The sequence below is a fragment of the Astatotilapia calliptera genome, chromosome 23 (assembly GCF_964374335.1).
Source record: "Astatotilapia calliptera chromosome 23, fAstCal68.1, whole genome shotgun sequence".
Lineage (NCBI taxonomy): Eukaryota > Metazoa > Chordata > Actinopteri > Cichliformes > Cichlidae > Astatotilapia > Astatotilapia calliptera.
The window spans coordinates 10,433,876-10,452,800 of record NC_137443.1 but is presented as its reverse complement, the minus strand read 5'-3'; the positions used below and the strand labels follow the sequence as shown (position 1 = coordinate 10,452,800).

General features: G+C 42.9%; 1 protein-coding gene across 1 annotated transcript; it reads right to left on the bottom strand.

Moving 5' to 3' along the window:
• Positions 1–1,489: 1,489 nt before the first annotated feature.
• thop1 (thimet oligopeptidase 1) lies at positions 1,490–14,718 on the bottom strand. The gene is made up of 14 exons (XM_026159115.2): positions 14,397–14,718; positions 12,644–12,850; positions 10,379–10,527; positions 10,060–10,167; positions 9,295–9,397; positions 8,717–8,874; positions 8,251–8,386; positions 7,946–8,088; positions 6,209–6,432; positions 4,415–4,616; positions 4,096–4,282; positions 3,444–3,572; positions 2,972–3,108; positions 1,490–1,787 (listed from the first exon to the last, which is right to left on the bottom strand). Exons 1-14 carry the CDS (start codon positions 14,407–14,409, stop codon positions 1,626–1,628), a joined length of 2,058 nt encoding a protein of 685 aa, XP_026014900.1. The 5' UTR covers positions 14,410–14,718; the 3' UTR covers positions 1,490–1,625.
• Between the last annotated feature and the right edge of the window lie 4,207 nt (positions 14,719–18,925).

Below are 18,925 nucleotides of genomic sequence, written 5' to 3'. Positions count from 1 at the left end.
TTTTATTTATTTTTGCTGTGTTTTACTTGCACTTACTATTTAAATAAAATGTATTATTATTATTATTATTATTATTATTATTATTATTATTATCTAATTGAAAAATTGAGTGCAATTATTTTATATGCTGGAATATACAGAAAATAGGTTTAAATATTAAATTTCTTCAAGCCAGAGACTGCATATAATTTAATTTGTGCTTGATGCAATGTGCATAAATGTGCATGGTAGTTAAAAGATTAAAACTAATAAAACAAGTTTTAAAGAGACTTTTTCCATTTGATTCAGTTTTATATGATTGATTATGCAGAGAAAATAGAATTGGGCTGAAAGGTCTATTGCTTTATTATGTATTGAGGTTGTGTATCATGTTTTTAAAAAGTAAATAAGTAATAAACTAATTACTTTTGAAAATAAGTAATCAGATAAGTAACAAGATTACTTTCTTAAATAATCAGCAATTAGTAACCAATTACTTTTTTCAAGTAACTTAATCAACACTGCTCCCAACACAACGACCCAAGAATGAGCTCCAGAAGACCAAAGTGAGCGTTACTGAGCAGCCTGCACAAAACCCTGACCGTGGGCTGGAGTGAAGACCAAGGTCCATGCCAGAAAATAGTCAGAAGAGCCTGACAGGTTCTCCAAAGATTAATGGGCTGGGATCGCCCCAGAGATGAGTTAGTGAGTCGATGAAAACTACAATGGACTACAGGCTGTTATCAGCCAAAAGGCCACACAGCTGATCATTAGCATCGGAGGAGGGGGAAGGATGGGGGACAAAATTAAAAAAAAAAAAGTTTGGAAAAGCTTCTGTTTAACAGCACCCCGGAACACTTAAGAATGAATTTTCATTGGGGGCTAATCGTTTTATTTTGTCAACAATCATTTTTTTCCTGACAAAAACATGTTGATAACCAAATACCTCAATCACAAAAAAAAGTGATGAAACGTGTCGAAACTTTTATCAAAAATTAAGGAAAACTGTTTTGGGGACCAATCAGAAGTACTTAAGTTGTGCAGAAAGGCAGGGATAGTTTAAAGTGATCCAATCAGAAGGAACCTCTGTGTCATGCAGTGAGGTTACCGACAAAGAGGGCGTAAAATCTTTTGATTTTATTTACGATAATCTTTGTTTAGTCAACTAAAGCTAGATGAATTTAATGGCTAAACTGTGACAAACTAAATCTGCTGCCTAAATTAATGCTGGGGCTAATAATTCGGTCCTCATCAGTAAACGGCAGCCATGTTTGAAGCTGAAATGCAGCATGTTAAGATGATGCAAGCTTCATCCAACGCCGGAGAAACGCGATGGAGACGCCGACTTTAACCAATCGGTTCTTATCTGCCACGTTTTTCTTTTATGTCATTTGGCAAAAATGTGGACTCTGAAACCAAATGTCCAAAAGCAGACTCTTATTTTAGAAAACTCACTCAGAAGGAAACTTCCTGTGAGCACCCTCAGTCAGGTATTGAGACACAACACAAGTCACCTTGAATCGTTTTATTCACAGGTTTTTCTCCATGTTGGAACATTTTACAGTTTTTTCTAGAAAATCTCAGTCTGTACTTTTATGTTTCACGTCTGGGAACGAGGAGGGGGTGGAGCCAGCTGCTGTGATTGGTCAGCAGGGACATGGTGTGCTGGCGTCCAGCTCCAACGTTAGTCCTTTGCTCAGTAGGAAGGCTTCCTGTTTGGGTTCCCGCCCGAGGAACTTCCTCAGCATCTCAGAGGCGTCCTCTGAGCCGCCGGGCCGCAGGATGAACTTCCTGTAGTCAAGACCCACCTGGGGGACCAATCAGAGAAGAGAAACTAGGAATGAGTTAGATGACCCTCAGGGAAAGTCCTGAAACCATCCTCGCTCAGTTTCCTTAGACTGTGAGAAGTAAAGATGGTCAAATACGAGGTGAGCTCTGCATTTCTGAGTCACCGCACGGTAAATCCTGTCACTTGGAAACATCACCCTCACTTGGCAGGTGACAACACCTGTTCATGTCACACGGATAAAGAAAATCGGCTCAGCTCAGGGATGACCAGTAACATCAGCTGATCAACTGTTTTATCCAGAAACTAAAACACTAAATTATGGAGGAGGAGAGGGGCTAAAACATCTGGAGAACCTCCGTCAGCTTCTAATACAAAAACTTGAGAAAGTGTTTTTACTCTTTTACTGTAATTAATAAATCCTGATGCTTTTCATTGCGGCCCTGAAAACACATCTCCGTCTCTGTTTTGGTACTTTTGGGCCACCGTAGCCTCCAGACCTCCTCCTCCTCCTCACAGTCACTCAGTTGCTGTGAGGCCTCGTTTCCTCTGCGGGGATCATTAAAGTCTCTGCTTATCTAATCACCATGGTAACGAGTGCACCTGGACAGGTGTGCTCCATCAGAGATACAGACTGTTCAAACAGAGCTGTGCTGTTTTTCACTTTTTTTTTTCCAAACACATTTTAAATGAGAATTGTAGTTCTGAACTACATGAAGTTAAAGGATCCCAAGATTATCAGTTTTTTATGTGATCACACAGTTTAACACTGTTTATTAATATTTCTGCTTGTATACATTTTGCTGTAAATGCCCTAAATGTCACACTTTTCACTTCATTTGTTTAATAAACATTTACGTTTTTTTTAATGACAGATGTTCTGACACACTGCTTTTTATCATCTTCCATATTTATTTAAAATAACTATATCTGAAGGTTTGACTTTGTGCAGTTTCAGACTGTTCTGCAGTGTTTTGTAAACTGTTGATTTTTTTGTGTAGAGTTTGTGTTTCATTAACATTTTGTTGTTATTTTATTGATTATTTGAAGGCTGTTCATTGACAAACTATAAATCAGGACCTCCTCCTGTCACATGTTCAGCCGCTCAACTTTATTTATACCTCAAAGCTGATCTTGTAGTAGTTTAGCAGAGTGACCTTTGACCTCCTGCCTGTCTATCTGAATGTAAACGTTGGAGCTGCTGACCTTTGGGTTCATTATTCCCTCCTGTTTGAAGCGGGCATAGAACATGTCCATGGAGAACACCTCGCTCCACAGGTAACCGTAGTACTGAGCATCGTACCCGCCCGCCAGGTGTCCAAAGGTCGCCGGCATGTTGGTTCCTGCAGGATAGGAAGGAGAGGTCAATGGCCAGAGAAGAAGAAAGAGGCAACAGTGAAGGTGGAGTTTGGACACTTGTCTTCATCATGTTCACTTCATTTGCTTTTACACAGACTGTAAATGAAGATGGAGAGTTTCGTTATATCAAAGTTTTTAATAGTGGAAGGTGAACCAAAGAGAGCACAGTGGATATAAAGAGACAAGAATGATCCAGAAGAGGAATGCAGTGACGCTCCAGAGACAAAAGTGACCACAAAAAAAGCACAAACACAAACGGAGGTGAAAGATCCGTGTGTGCTAGTGTCACATCCTGCCACGACCAATCAGAAGTACATACCAGGTGAGGCAGGTATTCCCAGGATATCCTGGCAGAGGCGTCCGTACTCCTCTGCGGGGTCCAGGCCTTTCCTGGTGTGCAGAGCCTGATCCACTTTGGCCAGGACGATCTGCCTCAAGTTAAAGAGACCTGCAGAGAGTCAGAGGTCATCAGGGTGATTACGGCCGTGTGGTCGAGCGTCTCAGCCAAAGAAACAAAGACACTGCATTACTAGTTGGAGCGCTCTCGATGGCTTTATTAAGTTTAATGAGCCAAACATCCACAAAGCACGTCCCTGCTTCCACATGCGAGCTGTCAGCTGGTGGAACTAAGCCGTACACCAGTGCTTTGCGTAATGATGCTCTCTGCTGGAGAGACTGAGGAGAGGCGGAGTTGAAACTTTGGCTGAAAAATAATTTACTGTGTTAATTATGAATTGGATTATTTTTGTTGTGATGTCATGTAGAAATGTGATTATCAGAAGACTCAGTTTAGCAGCAAAGCTCATTTTATTTGATTCCGATCTGTCCAGTGAAGCTGTGTGAGCGTATTAAAGCTTCTCCCAACTGTCCCAGATTTTCAAAAAAAACATAAGCCCTGCTGAATTCCCAATGACAAGATTTAACCAGACAAACCGTCTCCAGTGTAACAGAGGGCCCTGTGCAATACGTACCGGTGTTAGCAAGGCGGGACTTGATGAGTTTGTCAAGCAGCTCGTCAGGGATCGGGTTTCTGGTCTTATAGTGCTTGGACATCCTTTGCAGAGGCTCCTTTTCCCAAACCCAGTTCTCCAACATCTGAGACGGAGCCTCCACAAAGTCCCGCTCCACATGAGTCCCGCTAAACATGGCGTAGTCTGCCTGCAGTGAGGAAGTTCACCATGACATAATTTTATCATTTAGTGCCACATTAAAGAGTGTTTATCTGAAACTATTCATCACAACCACGAGAACCTGGGCATCGTTATTGGCCCCAGGTGAACATCAACTAACCTGAGCGCACAGCTGGTGCATGACGTGGCCAAACTCATGGAAGTACGTCTCCACCTCGTCGTGCTGCAGGAGCGACGGGGCATCCGCCGTCGGTTTGCTGAAGTTGGCCACCATTGCAGCCACCGACATCTGGCGCGTGCCATCACTCAGCAGACAGCCTGGCTGCAGGCCGAAGCAGGCGGCGTGGCCGTACTTCCCTTCACTGCACGGAACAGGAAGCACAGTGCCAAGTTAACCCTCTGGGGTCCAGGATACAATTGGCCATTTTTGACTACTTTTATTTTACCTCTACATTTCACCTTTAAAAACCATTTAGCTCGCCTTGTTTGGTATCATTCTCTTCAGCACAATCTCATATGTCTGAATTTATAGTTATTTTTTCATTTTGACATACTGTATGTCTGTACTGTACTGTAACACAATTGATCTAAATTCAGACAAAAAAAACAAAACAAAAAAACAAAATCCGAGTAGAAAAAAAAGTATTTTTTAAAATATTTTTTTACTGTACCAACCACAAACATGTTTAACGAATCCTTTTCATAACTTGAAATGCAAATAGAAATAGTACATTTTAAAACCTAAAAGTTTTGCAAACAAAGTTATATGTGGCTATTTACCTAAAAATGCAGCCAAGGCGTTTTTTATATAACCATTTCAAACTATTTACAGAACAATCATTTGTGCCACTCCAAAAACTTGTTTCTGTCCACTATAAGACAGAGGAGAACACCACAGGCCTAAACGCTGCAGGTCTGACAACATGAGGTGTATCACCTGTTTTCCAGCTGGTGACAGTGTTAACACTGCAATTTGCCTTTTGTGGCTTTTTGGAAGAAACTGTGACATTCAGCATTGTTCGGACATACAAAACAAAACAAAACAACGACTACACTACACACTAACTACACAAGACAACACACTAACTACAGACTCCAAACACGCTAAACATCACAAGTCTCTCACATCTCAAAACTCGCTCTCTCTCTCTCGCCAGCGTCACACCTAAAACTTCCACCTCATCCTAAACAACCAAATGCCACATGCTGCTATATAATGCTTTTGATTGGTCAACATGGTAAACTTTAACACCAATAGGGAAGGGGTGATTTTTCCTTTCTTTTTTACTCGGACAGTGCTTGTTAGCACTGTCCTTAGAACATACCATGGTTTATTCAGAAAAAACTCCACCGCGTGTATTTTTTTATCATAACTCTGGTTTTAGGTGGCCTATCAACACAATTTGAAAACTGGTAAGTAGTTTGAAGTCTGCACTTTAGACACAAGTAGAAATGGATCTTGTTGCTGTGTTGTCTTAAGTTAGTCGTGTAATTTGGACGTGCGTCCGTCGACCCCAGAGGGTTAAAATTCAGCTCAACTCTCTGTAACAGCAGCTCGCCGTTTCACCTGGCTACCATCCACTTCCCTCTGTTTTCACGCTGCCCGTCAAAATCAGGACACCTGAATTTACAGCAAACACTCCAAAGCCTACACACCTGCAGCGCGCCCAAAACTCCAACCAGAGTGCCACAGAAGCCGCACATGTACCTTCTTTAGTTTAGACTCTTTATTCTAAACATATTACCGTGAAAATATCTGAGGCTGATCTAGAACATGGACCTCCAAACCCCAGGAGCCGCATATTTAGCCTGTTCTGTCTAATGTCCAGCATCATGGTGCCACTAAAACATTTGCCGAGCAGCTCCTGAAGAAAATTTCCTGTTTTGGTTGTCCTGATGAATCTCTGCGTGTGTTTCAGGATAACTTCATTACCCAGGATGCAAAGTTTCATACCGCGGATAGAGGTCCAGGTAGAACTGCCCGACCACCTGACCAGTGACACGGTCCTTCACGCAGTACAGAGTGACATCAGGATGCCAGGTGGCAGCTCCGTCCACCAGCTCGAAGGACAGACCCAGCAGCTCCTGGTAGATGTCCAGCAGACCCTGAGTCACCACCTCCATCGGAAAGTACTCCTTCAACAGGTTTTGATCCACGGCATATTGAGTCTCCTCCACCTGACAGGAGAGGAAGAGGAGGAGATAAACAGAAATACGACTTATCAAATGGCCTCAGTTCCTCTGCTTCCTTGTTAAACTTGGACAGACCTAACGTGAGTCTAAAGCTCTGTGGATTAGGGCTGCTCGATTATGGCAAAAATGATAATCACGATTATTTTCACTGAAATTGAGATCTCGATTATTTGACGATATTTATTTAACCCTTTAAGACCTACCATAGAACCAAGTCCGCCAGAGCTTATATTATTTTTTTACATGTTGTAGTGCCATTTGTGGGAGCATTTCAAGTTGCTATACAACTGTTATAGCCCATATTTTAATAATATGTATGCATTATGTCCATAGTAACTACATAAATTGCAAAAAAGTTGCAATAAACTACAAAAAAATTGAAAATAGTTTTTGTTTTTTTACATATATTTCTACTTGGAGAAATTTAAGAGGTTTATCCCTCAAAACTTTAAATACAAAAAAGTTGCAAAAAATAGTTTACAACAACAGGAAATTTATTTTGAGTGTGTTCATAGTTTTATTTTGGAGATACACCAATTTTTATATACACTGCAGGAAAAACGAAAAAACAATCCTATGATGCAAATTTGCAAAGAAAACAGCATGTGCATCAAAATAAACTATTTCCAGCAGTGCAATTCGAGTTCTAAGCATCCCAGAAACTATTCAGAAAAGTCAAACATGACCAGTATAGGCTTTTAAGGCCTACAAGTAAAAAACTACATTTCCGCAAAAATGACGTCACTTCCGGTTTCGGGGAGGAAATGGCCAACATGTGATAGTTCGTGCTGACGTCTGATTCACTGTGGGAAGTGTTATGAACAGCTGATCGGATCGGCAAAGCGTGTTTCTGGAATATTATGTTTTTGTTCCTGCAAGCGCTTTTTATGCAGTTTTTGCAAAGCTTTATGTGGAAGGAAACCGTGACCGAGGACAAGCTGATGGCATCAGATGTAAGTACAACTCCTCCGGTTTCATATGCAAAAAAAATTATTGCGCTAGCTTACACGGTTCAGGTTCTACAGGGATTTAAAAATAGTTACACAAAACTGAGTGTGCTGCTCTGACCGGCTTTAAAGGGTTAACAATGACTTTAAAAAATAATATAAAATAGTGTGCAACACCACTGAAGTTTTTTTTTTTTAACCTCTCTTTTCAACCAACAGCAGTCACTCTCTCCTCTCCAAATAACTTCTGCTTAGCTTTCCGAGCTTCCCTCGGGTCCTCTTAATCAGCGGTCTCCAACCTTTTTTGCGCCACGGACCGGTTTATGCCCGACAATATTTTCACGGACTGGCCTTTAAGGTGTCGCGGATAAACGAGGGAGGGGCTAATAATCGGCTCAGTCATTTTTAATGATCGTTGAAAGCCCAGATCGTAATCGTGATTAAAATTCGATTAATTGAGCAGCCCTACTGTGGATGTCAGTCTTTTAGCTCCTTACAGAGCATCAGTGGGACTGCAGTACACCATTACCTACCATCCTTTGTGCTCTTACCTGGGTCATGTAGTAGCGCGTGTCCCAGGCGTGCAGCTCCCCGTTGAAAGGCAGGCCTCTCTTCTGACACTCCTTCTCCTTCAGCTTGAGGATAACCGCTCGCTCTTCCTCACCCAGCGGCTTCAGCTTCCGGGCGAGGTCCTCTGAGAGACAACAGAGAAAAACCGGACATCACCGCGGTGTGAAAACTACACTTCACAACACCATCTCGTTTATTTCAGCAAGAATAAAATCTCCCAGCAGGTAATTGCCACCATCATCACCAACAGCAGCTCTGAGGCTGCAGCTGGGCTCTCAGGACTCACCCAGGAAGCTGGCCACCTTCTTCCCAGACTTGGCCATGTTCATCTCCAGGATGAAGTCGGCGTGCGTGGTGAAGCCAAGCAGAGCGCACTTCTGAGCCCGGAGCTCCACTAGCTCCTTCAGGATCGCCGAGTTCTCCTGCAAACCAGCACGAGATCCATTAAGACCAAACTGTTTGTGGATGACATTGCCAAGTTTCACCCCCACCCCACAGCTCGTCCGACTCCTGACTGACATCTGCTCTTCAGCAGACCTCACACATCAACCAAAATCAATAACAGTTTTCCTGTGGACAGGGCAAAAATAAATGATTGTTTTTCCTTCAGTTTACTGGAAATAAAGCCAATACACAAAATAATAAATCATTTTTCTCCTCTGCCTGAAGTTACAGCTCGCCCTGTGTGTAAATTAAGGAGGACAGCTCTGCAAGTCTGTCTTAAATGTTTTCTGGAGGTCCTCTGCTCTCACCTCCTTGCAGCGGGAGTTGAAGGCCTCCTCCAGCTTCTGGCGGGTTTCTGGGACAAAGCATTTCTTCATGGTGGGGAAGTAATGAGGATACTTCAGCGTGACTTTCAGCTTGTCGCCGTCCTTCTCCAGAGAGCTCAGGAAGTCTTCGGGGAGGCCGCCTGAAACAGTTTGACTGTTTAAATGTGATGAATTAAATGTGCTTCTCTATCATCGACAATAAACAATGCACCACCCACTCCCGGATCACTGAGGCTACATCTACTTTTCCTCTGAGCAGCGTGAGCATCACACCACCGGCGCTGGTGCATTCTGGGTAAACTTTGATAGCTCATATCCGCTTTTGGGGCAGGCGTGAGTGAGAGCAGGTGAGAGGTCTCCTTCCTACCTACATTTAGAGACCAGGATCATCCGCCACTGAGCTGCTGCAGTAAAAACCGAGCTGTGGTTAACCAAAGTGTTTTCTGATTGGTCAGGTGGATGGCAAATTACCCAGCAGGCCTCAGTGGCACTTTGACTGTACAGCGATCTACAAACAGCAGCTTTTAGGGCTTTTAAAATGTTGAAGGAGCTCCACTCACCCAGCTCATCTCTGGTGAAGGACAGGCTGGTGGTGTCTTCGTTTAGGTTCTTGTTGAAGTCGATGCACAGGTTGCTCAGCTTCTTCTTGATGGTTTTGATCTCCTGTGACAGCAGAGAGAGAAGTCAGGTCAGACCTTACATTAAACTTAAAAACACATTTCAGCTCTGAATGGGTGCGTCATCATACAGTTCAGCATTTAAATCATGAGCGAAGGCACCGGCATTAGCCTGTCCATGGACCAATCAAGTATCCTGAAGCTCTCTTCCTGGCTCAGCACACTCAGGAACCGGGACCACCAGCTGCAGAACTGCATGCAGGAGACTGATTACACTGCTCGTTACTGGGTTAGGGTGACACCCGAGGATACCTCTACAGTGGCAGAGACACACCCATGTTACACATGAAGCAGCGTGCGGGTGAAAGCTGGCCTGTAACACTTCTCCTTCAGGTGCGGCGGCTTTACTGATGGTTGGTCACATGTTTAACACACGCAACCAATTAAGGAAAAAAAAAAAAAAAAAAAAAAGACTTCCTGCTGCAGCCTGATAGGTTGATTAATCACAGGACAACAGGTGCATTAGTCACCTGACCATCTCAGCAGTAAGTAAGGAGATGTTTTTCTCTCTCAGCTCTACTTTTGGGGTCGAGGACCCTAATTTGGCAAGACTTGAGGATTTGAGGCCTGCGGTAATCTGAAGGTCACAGCAGGAGGTATTGTACACAAGAGCTTTTAAATAAAGGTTAGAAAAAAGGAAGGAGCTACCTCCTGTGTGTCTTTGGGCAGGTGGAGGCCATTCCTCTTCCCCAGTTTGATCAGTCGCTCCATGTACCGCTTGGACTCCACGGTGAGGCTTTCAGGGTCAATCTTCTTCTGCAGACACAAACACAACAGGACGTTCAAAGAGCAGCAGAGCTCCAGGGTGTAAAAATGGGCTTTATTCTTTTTCAGTAACAGAATAAAACCATTGCAGCACCTCTGCAACCTCCCTCTTCATACCCCTCCCCTAATCTCTCCCTAAAAGCTGTCTTCCTCCTGATTGGCTGACTCCTGGAAAACTGACTGCAAAGTGACATCATCTCACCTCCAGAGCGACGATCCTCTGGTAGACGTCTTCCCTCATGCTCATCTCCACGTCAAACTCGGAAAGGCGTTTGTCGGCATCTGTGCTCGCTGCTCGCACCTCCTTACAGGGAGACACATGCTGCGGGAAGTCCAATGTGTTCCTCTGAACTGGGGTGCAGAAGGCAGGGGCAAACAAAGAGACAGAGGAAGGGCAGGGCCATGTATGAGGCAGACTTTTGACAGATTTATGAGTATTGATAGGAAAAACAATGCTTGAAAGAAAAGAACAAAAAGATGCTTTCCTGGATTCAAACGTGTGAATCAAACATGGAGGTTGGTCTTCAGCTGTTGTCAGGCTGCAGTTAACAGCGAGGAGCACTTACCACAGTCATTTATACATTAGTATGTTGGACATTTCCACTGAACCACAGTGACGTCTGAGGTTTTGTTTCAGAGTTCATGCAGAACAAAGACAAACTCCAAACGATCAAATATTTGAAGTAAAAGTGAGATTTTACTTCTTATTCCACCTTTAATTATTCTTTTATTCCTAAAGGAACTCTTATTCAGCTCATTTCTAGCTCACGCTTTTACTCTTTGGCTTTGGTGCAGTTTGTTTTATCCTGTTAGTGGTTCGAGCGTCTGCTCAGATATCAGAAACGCGGAGGCCGCAATGGATGCCCGTGTTCAGCCTCAGTGGCGTGCATGGCTGTTTGTGCGCTTCCTCCTGCAGAGCTGGAGGTGTTTTTGGGTTTCAGCTGCCTGTGAACAAAGCCTCAGTCTCCATTGTTGCAGCAGCTGGTTCAGCTGCTTTCTCTGCAAACTGCTGATGAGTCTTTACCATCACAGCCCCACTGTGCTGACACAGAGCTTCACTGCAGCGAGCGCTCACAAAGACCCAACAGCCCACGAGGTCCACGCAGCACGCTCGATCCCTTTACATTCAGGGTCACCATCTCACCACCGAAACATCTGGAAGGACAACTGTACCCACGGAGCATGGAAAACCTCCGCAGACTTGCCTAAATCCCCCGATCTGACCATGTTACTTGTATTTATTTCAAAAATGTTTTTTTTCTTTGGTTTTATGTTATAATGTCGTGTAACAAAGTTAGATCTGGAAAAGAAAGCGTACATTAAACACAGCCCATCTTCATCAAGCTCAAATTCCAGCAGAACGTAGTAACTACATCCTCACAGTTATTATACTTCATAAAACTAAAACTAGAATCTGTGTTCACAAAATGCTTAAAAAAAATTACAGTTACAGATTACAGTTATAAGCATGCATCATCACAGAGCTCTGCTCCTTCTCTGGTTATAATACTGAGAAAAGGCAGTACCGCGTGAGTACTTGATATAACAAATCTACAGATCATCATTTCCTGCTGCAGGTTTTAAGAGTCCAAAAACATTTCAGACCAAAAAGAATCCAAACGTCCAGAGAAGCTGCAGGTGTGTTAGTGTGAAGCCTCCATGCTCACTGCCGGGGTGATGATGATGAACAGCTGTCAGTGATATCTGATCAGATATCGGTGCTCGTCCAGTCAGCTGACTGACAGGAAGTTACTTCTGACCAGAATCTGAACTTTGACCCTCACATGGAGAAACCTTCAGTTTCTCAGGCCTCTCGCTTGCTCCGTGCTCAGCTCAAACGTTCTGACATGTTCACTCATTACGTCATCACTCAATACGTTTTTGCACGGGGACGCTGTTCCTGTAATTCTGCCTCAGTGCAGCGCTACATTAAAGAACAAAAGATGACAATCTGCACCAGCTATTCAGGAATTATCTTTACTTTTTTCTCATTTATTTTCAGAGGCTCACTCATGAGCTAACATAAACTAATGAAACTCAATTAGTCGCAACCAACCAACCCAGTGATGTAATCTCCTTTACTGACAGAAGATGGGGCTGAACATGTTTTAAAAACTTGAAGCACTTATTTCTTAAATCACGTCGACTTTAAACGTGAAAGCTGAGAGTCGGCACTTCAGTTACATTCTGACAATCTGATTTAAAATCTGATGTACTTGCAACATGGACACTGAAACCTATGGACCTAACTGTGTGTGTGTGTGTGTGTGTGTGTGTGTGTGTGTGTGTGTGTGTGTGTGTGTGTGTGTGTGTGTGTCTTTAATGTGGTGTTTTTTTTTAAATATCCAAACTCTGAAGCAGGTTGTAATTGTGTCTTTGAACAGTGTTATAAAGTAAAGCTGTTACCAATATTATTTATTATTATTATTATGAAAAAGTCAGTCTTCAGGGTCAGGGAAGCGCTCACCGGTGTACTCGACCTCCACGTTGGCGAGCGCCTTCAGCGTGTTCTCAAAGGTGACGTTGTCAAGGTCAAGGGCTCCGATGCAGTCGTACACCTTCTTGGTGTTGGCAATGAGCTCCTCGGAGAGCTGCTGGATCTGCTCGGGGTTCAGATCCCATCGCAACCGGTTCTCAGGGCAGACCGGCACCGGGCTGCCAAACACCACCTCACCTGAGGAGGAGACAGGTGAGGACATCACAGCAGAGGAAGAGGATGGAGAAGAGGAAGGTACGTGTCTTTAGCGCTGAACATGCCGTTGGGAGCTGGGAGCTGAGCAGCAGGCTTATAACAGGTTTGTCTACCTGTCTACCTCGACACCACTTTCAATCCCACAGGTGAAAAACTAAGATGCAGCTTTTTATATGAAGATTAGAACAACATCAATGACGACACAAGTTTTAAAGTGTCTGCCAGGCGGGCTGCTGCTGAATTCAGACTCAAATCACTGTTATCCTGTTACAGCGTGAGCCGACGTCACAGACAGCAGGACCGACAGCACCCTTTTCCTCCTGCACAAAGTCGTTCAGTGATGAGAGGCATCCATACTGCTGTAAATCTAATCCAATATAGAAATTTATAATATTGATTACGATCTATTAATTTCATGGCCGTCTTATTGTCTGAAAAAGTCCAGCTTGCTTCAGAGCTGAACTTCATTAAACCAGATGCTGAAGAGTAATGCCAATGATCCGGATATTGATTAAAGCACAGAAAGTGAGAAAACATCAAAGCTGTACTCTACAGATCTGTGCCACGTATCTGTTAACAGAGCCAAGCAACATTATTATAGATTATTATTACTGATGGTGTTGGTTGTGTGGATTTATTTGTTTTCCCCTTTGTAAACTCCCAACTGAAGAATGGGCCATTCTAAATTGATATAAAAGGCCAGTTATACTGAAATAATAACAGTAATCATAGCCTTATATATTTACATAATATCCTAGAGTTTCCATGAAATATAAATGATCATCCAACTAAATCTGGCTAAAAACGATTAAAGGCTCACTTTTTTCACGCTGCAGTTGCAGAGAGACATCGTCTGCTGCGTGTCAGAGAGCAGAACATAAAGGGATAACAACAGGTCTGCTTCTCACACCATTTAATTAATACCTAATAAAAACGTATAAAAGGCGATCAGCTTTAACACCTCCCATGATGGAATACGTCATGTTTGGCATTCAGCGCTTTGCCGGAATCATTATTAGGCGATGAAGGTTTAGAAGAGGTGTTTACTTTTGTTTTAGGAAGTTACACGTGTGGTAGAGAACAGCGCTAACGTTAAATTGGCGGATTTTTGAATGAAGTCCGGCGGAGTTTGTCTCTGATCTGTGGAAGTTAACCCGTGTTGTGTGTCTGCGAGTAAAATCGCGCTTCCCCGTTAAAGAACATGCTGCCCCACAGGCAGGTAGTTCATAGCTAGCTCCATGAATAAGCAGCCCGGTTAGCTCACATGCTACAGAAACGTGCAGAACACCTGGACACACTGGCCTACCGGCTCCTTTATTCTGCTCTCGAACAAATATGGACACCTTTTCTTCTCCAGTTGAGCTTTTATTACCGAGCTCAGCTGCTAGCGGCTAGCTAAGCTGCTGCTAGCTGCCTCAGAGTCCGCAGCTGGAGCTCAGAGAGGACCCGGGAGGAGGCACGCGCAGACAGCCGCTCATTTCACCTGAAAACGCCGCGGTCAGGCGACAGACTCCCCGCCGTCACTCACCTGTTGGCCCCATGCTCACAGATTCGATAAAGCTTGGCTCTGTGCGTGTAGCTCACTGACAGGTGGCTCCGCGGCTCTGGACTAAAAAACAGACCCTCACCCCTTCCGGTCACACCTTTCAAAATAAAACCAAATGAAAACGTTTACTGTTTATTTTCCAAGCTTTTAAAAAAAACAAAAATCCGCTGAAGGTAACAGCAGAACAACAGGAAATTATAAACACTAAAAAATAAAAATAAAAAATAAATAAAAGACAATAACCCAGCCATTGCCAGGGTACACATACCCCCATTAAATTACAAATGAAATGCACATAAACTGTTTGTGCTGTTCCTAAATCAATCCTGACATATCTCTTTAAATGCATGAATAAATGTATGAATGCTTTAATGGTGTTCGTCGGAAAGGGAAGATGTGTACCTGTCCTGGAAATCAGTTCAAAACCAACTTCTGATCAGTTCAAGCTTTGGGAGCACAGCTGGCTGGGGCACTTGAACTCTGACCTGATGCTGCTGATCTTGCCAGTAAAAAAAACGTAGAGATTTTTCACGGTCATTAGCTTTAGACATTACAGCTTAGGTTGTGTTTATTAACGTTATCCAGGGTCAGGCCTCTTTTATGAACTGGTGAACATGGAGATTGGTGTTTTCCAACTGTACTCTCCTTTTTGATGATCCAGGTCGAAGGACTGATGACTGTGCTATCCAAAATTTAAAAAAAAAAATAACGTAGTCACAGAGATGTGAAAAATGGGATGTAGAGGAGCTCCCATCAGACAGGCGATCTGAAGCGAAGCAGCAGTGGCTGTGAACCTGTCAGACTATGTGCAGGGTAGGAAGACCTGGAACCACGGAGCAGACAGAGGACAAGGGGAGGCTCGGATAATAAACACACAGCAGATGATAAGGGGCGAGGAAACAAGTGGAAACAGGTGGGAACAAATCAGGGATAACGAGACAAGGAAAGTTAAACCAGACACAAGGACAAGAAACAAGACCACCAAAGTAAAACAGGAAGTAACAGATGACAGACTCAAACAGGAGAGCTTAGTTTAACACAGAGACGAAAGACAAACAGGAAGGAACAGACTGGGAGCACAGGATGGATTAACCCACGGATCCCGGGAACAGACGCTCCCAACTAAATAACAAAAGAAAGTCACATCCACAAACACAAAAGCCCGAGACACTCCGTCTAATACATTGTAAACACTGCAATAGTTACACCCTTTTGCACACGCTCTACAGTAAAATAGCAAATGACAAAGTTCACAGGCTAGAGTTAAATGTCAACCACATATATTCCACCTCTGTAATATTCTCACCACTGTTATATTCTTTGTCAGTAGTCTTAATGTTTATAATTGAGCGATTTGCAGTGTTGGGAAGGTTACTTTTGGATTGCAGATTATACAGAATACATGCCCCAAAATGTATTTTGCAACGTATTCCGTTACGTTACTCAATGAGAGTAACGTATTCTGAATACCTTGGATTACTTAATATATTATCATGCTTTTTACAACTAAAATGAGTAATAGGGTGGACATTAGGCAAGGCTGCACTTTTTGCAGCGATCTAGTATAGAAAACCTTTCCATGCATAAAAGAGGTCCGCGGCTCTGAACCATAGTAAAGGGACCTCTGGCTAATACGGCCGAAAACTAGCTTTACTTTGTTGTCTGGGTAAACGTTGCTAGCCAGAGACAGAGGGAGGCGTTGAAAGGCTGCTCCAGCGGAACTTATTGTTTCGGAGGAAAACAGGAACACAGTGTACAGTCGAGTCTTAATGGCTTACTTACAACTGGGCTTGTCAGGCACTCTTTTTGGCTGCAGTGGTTATTATTATATTTACATGCTTCCGGCTCACGTTTCTGCTCAGTGACAAGTCGTACTTTTCCACTCTCCTTTTTCTCCCTCCCTCACTCACAGACACATAACAGGTATGGCAGTCCATTCTCCCTGCAGCACGGACTACACTGCCCATGAAGCTACATTATTTAGGGCTATGCCTGTAACACTCTGCTATTGCTTTCATATTAAATCATTTTAAAAAATATCTCTTCAAGTCATTATGAGACATGAAATTGAGACACAGGCATTTGAGCCTCTTAATGCGTGTTTTGTTTGGGTTTCCAATGGTGTGGAATTACCAAAAATAGAGAGACCATAGCCTAACATATGAAACAGGAAAAGACCACCGTGTAATCCCTTTATTTCAACAAAGTAACTGTATTCTAAATACCACCCTAATAAACTGTAACTGTAACGGAATATAGTTACTCATATTTTGTATTCTAGATACATAACGGCGGTACATGTATTCCGTTACTCCCCAACACTGGCGATTTGTATATATTAGTGCTATTTCTTCAATTTGTAAACTTTGTAATATATTGTATTATTTCATTAGTTTAGTCTGTTACTGTTACTGTCTTGGAGCAATTGTAACCCATATAATTTCCTTAGGGATTATTGAAGTATTCTGATTCTGATGTCACAGACAGACCTGAGTAAAATCCACTCTCTGGGGTCAATAACACTGAATGAAGTAACTTGGCACATCAGAGAATTCACTCAAGAAATCAAACTGAAGTTTAAAGAGTGATGAGTGACATGAGGCGCTCACTTTTCCATTCATACCTACTCGGATCGACTCAGCACGGTTTTCACGGTTTTTCATTAGGTCATAGTTCCTGGTACCTGGTACTTTTTTAGTATCCTAGCTCCAGGGCCGGATTCCAAGCAAGAATGAGTTCTGAGCAGGTACTAACATGTGGTTGTCAGTCTGCATGTCACCGATTGGCTGGTCAGTGGCATCACTCGATGAGTCATGACAGCATCTCCTCTTTTAAACTCATCAACGAGGAAACAGCTGCATAAAACAAGGCACAGTAGGTATATTCCCGCCTCCAAGGCCACCTTTGTTGTAGTTAGATGCGTTGGAATGACAACGACCGCTCAAATTTGTGTCAGGATACAGACAGCATTTCTGAGACATGACAAAATTATTTATGACAACATCTACTGTTAAAATGATTATTTAGCCTGTGTGCACAAAAATGGTCGATATGACATTTTTTAATCACAGTAAAGTGGAGGTGGCTGCTATTTACACCAGGAAACTGGGTGTAGTGCAGGGGTCACCTCTCAGGGGTGGCAATTCAGCTATTTGACTCATGTTACAGCAGCTCAAGAGTGAATGAACATGGTGCAATAAAAGTGGTTTTAGGAGTTTTTTTTTTTTTAAACTAATGACCTACAAATTCTATTCAGGTGTATTGCAGCAAGGACACCTGTAAAAGTTTCATGACACTGGCCCTCGAGAACTGGAGTTCAACACCTGTGGTGTAGTGGGAAGAACAAAAGGAAGAGTGAAGCTGCAGAGTGTGAGGAGCAGTGTCAGAGTGAAACAATTTAAATCGCCACCTTCAGGCTTTTTATTCCAGTTTGTGCAGCTCATGCTGGGGCTTCAGTTATGCTGCTGTAGTTTTGGATCATTTGCAGATGATTTTTCAAAGACTTGCAGACTGTTAACATTTAACTTAAAGTTTCTCATTTAGTAGCATGTGTGTGTAAGATGGGTTTTCAGTGTAAAGCATTAACTTTTAACATCCGAGCACGACCCAGCCTGGTGTTGTGGCGTTGGTGAAATCATTGGCGCTGGGTATAGAGAGTACGCACCGAAAAATTAGACCTGCATCTCTTATCATTGTAAAAGCTGTGTTGAATTAATTCAAAGCCATTCATAAATATAAAATGTGCTAAACTAATGTTTAATTTCACTTTAAAATAAATGATTAAACAGTTCACAGCCACAGTGGAAATCAAAAGTGAAGCAAACCTTTTTAACTGTGGGAAAACCCATGTTTATTCCACAGCACAGCCTGGTGGAAAAGCTGTGCAGGACACGCCTGCAGACATGAAAAGCTGTCACTGTGGGACTCCTGCAGGTGAGCACGAAGAAGCAGAGGCACTGCAGATCATCAGCTGAACAATGACACTGTGCTCCAATTTATGTCCCTAAAATAACGTTGTAGTGATTTTAGCACCTCAACTGGGAATTCAAGAACAAATGTGTTGTGTTATTTCCACAGTTCTGCACTCAGCATAGACATTGTGGTTTAGCAGAATTAAACCACAGCTATGGCAGAGCAGCATGGTAAAAGGCGGTTATACTGACTGAATGATGACACCATCACAGGAAGCTGCACGTCAGTAGCAGTAAAGCAGAGATGCGAGGTACACAGTGTGCTAATGTTTCATAGACACACACAGCATTTATTATTTCTGTAACAGTAGTCACCTTGAGGTGCTTTGTATTACAAAGACCCTACACTGATACAGAAACACTGAGACGACCCCCTGTGAATGAGCAGTCAGCTCTAAATTCACTGCTCTAAATTTTAAGTGAAGATGCAAAGAAATCGTGCTGTAGAAATGGATTCTGAAGTGTCTCCTGAGCAGTCTCTATATTGTTGTCCCACAGTTCGTCATACATGTCTTCTTCCACTGTGGATGAACATTTTTG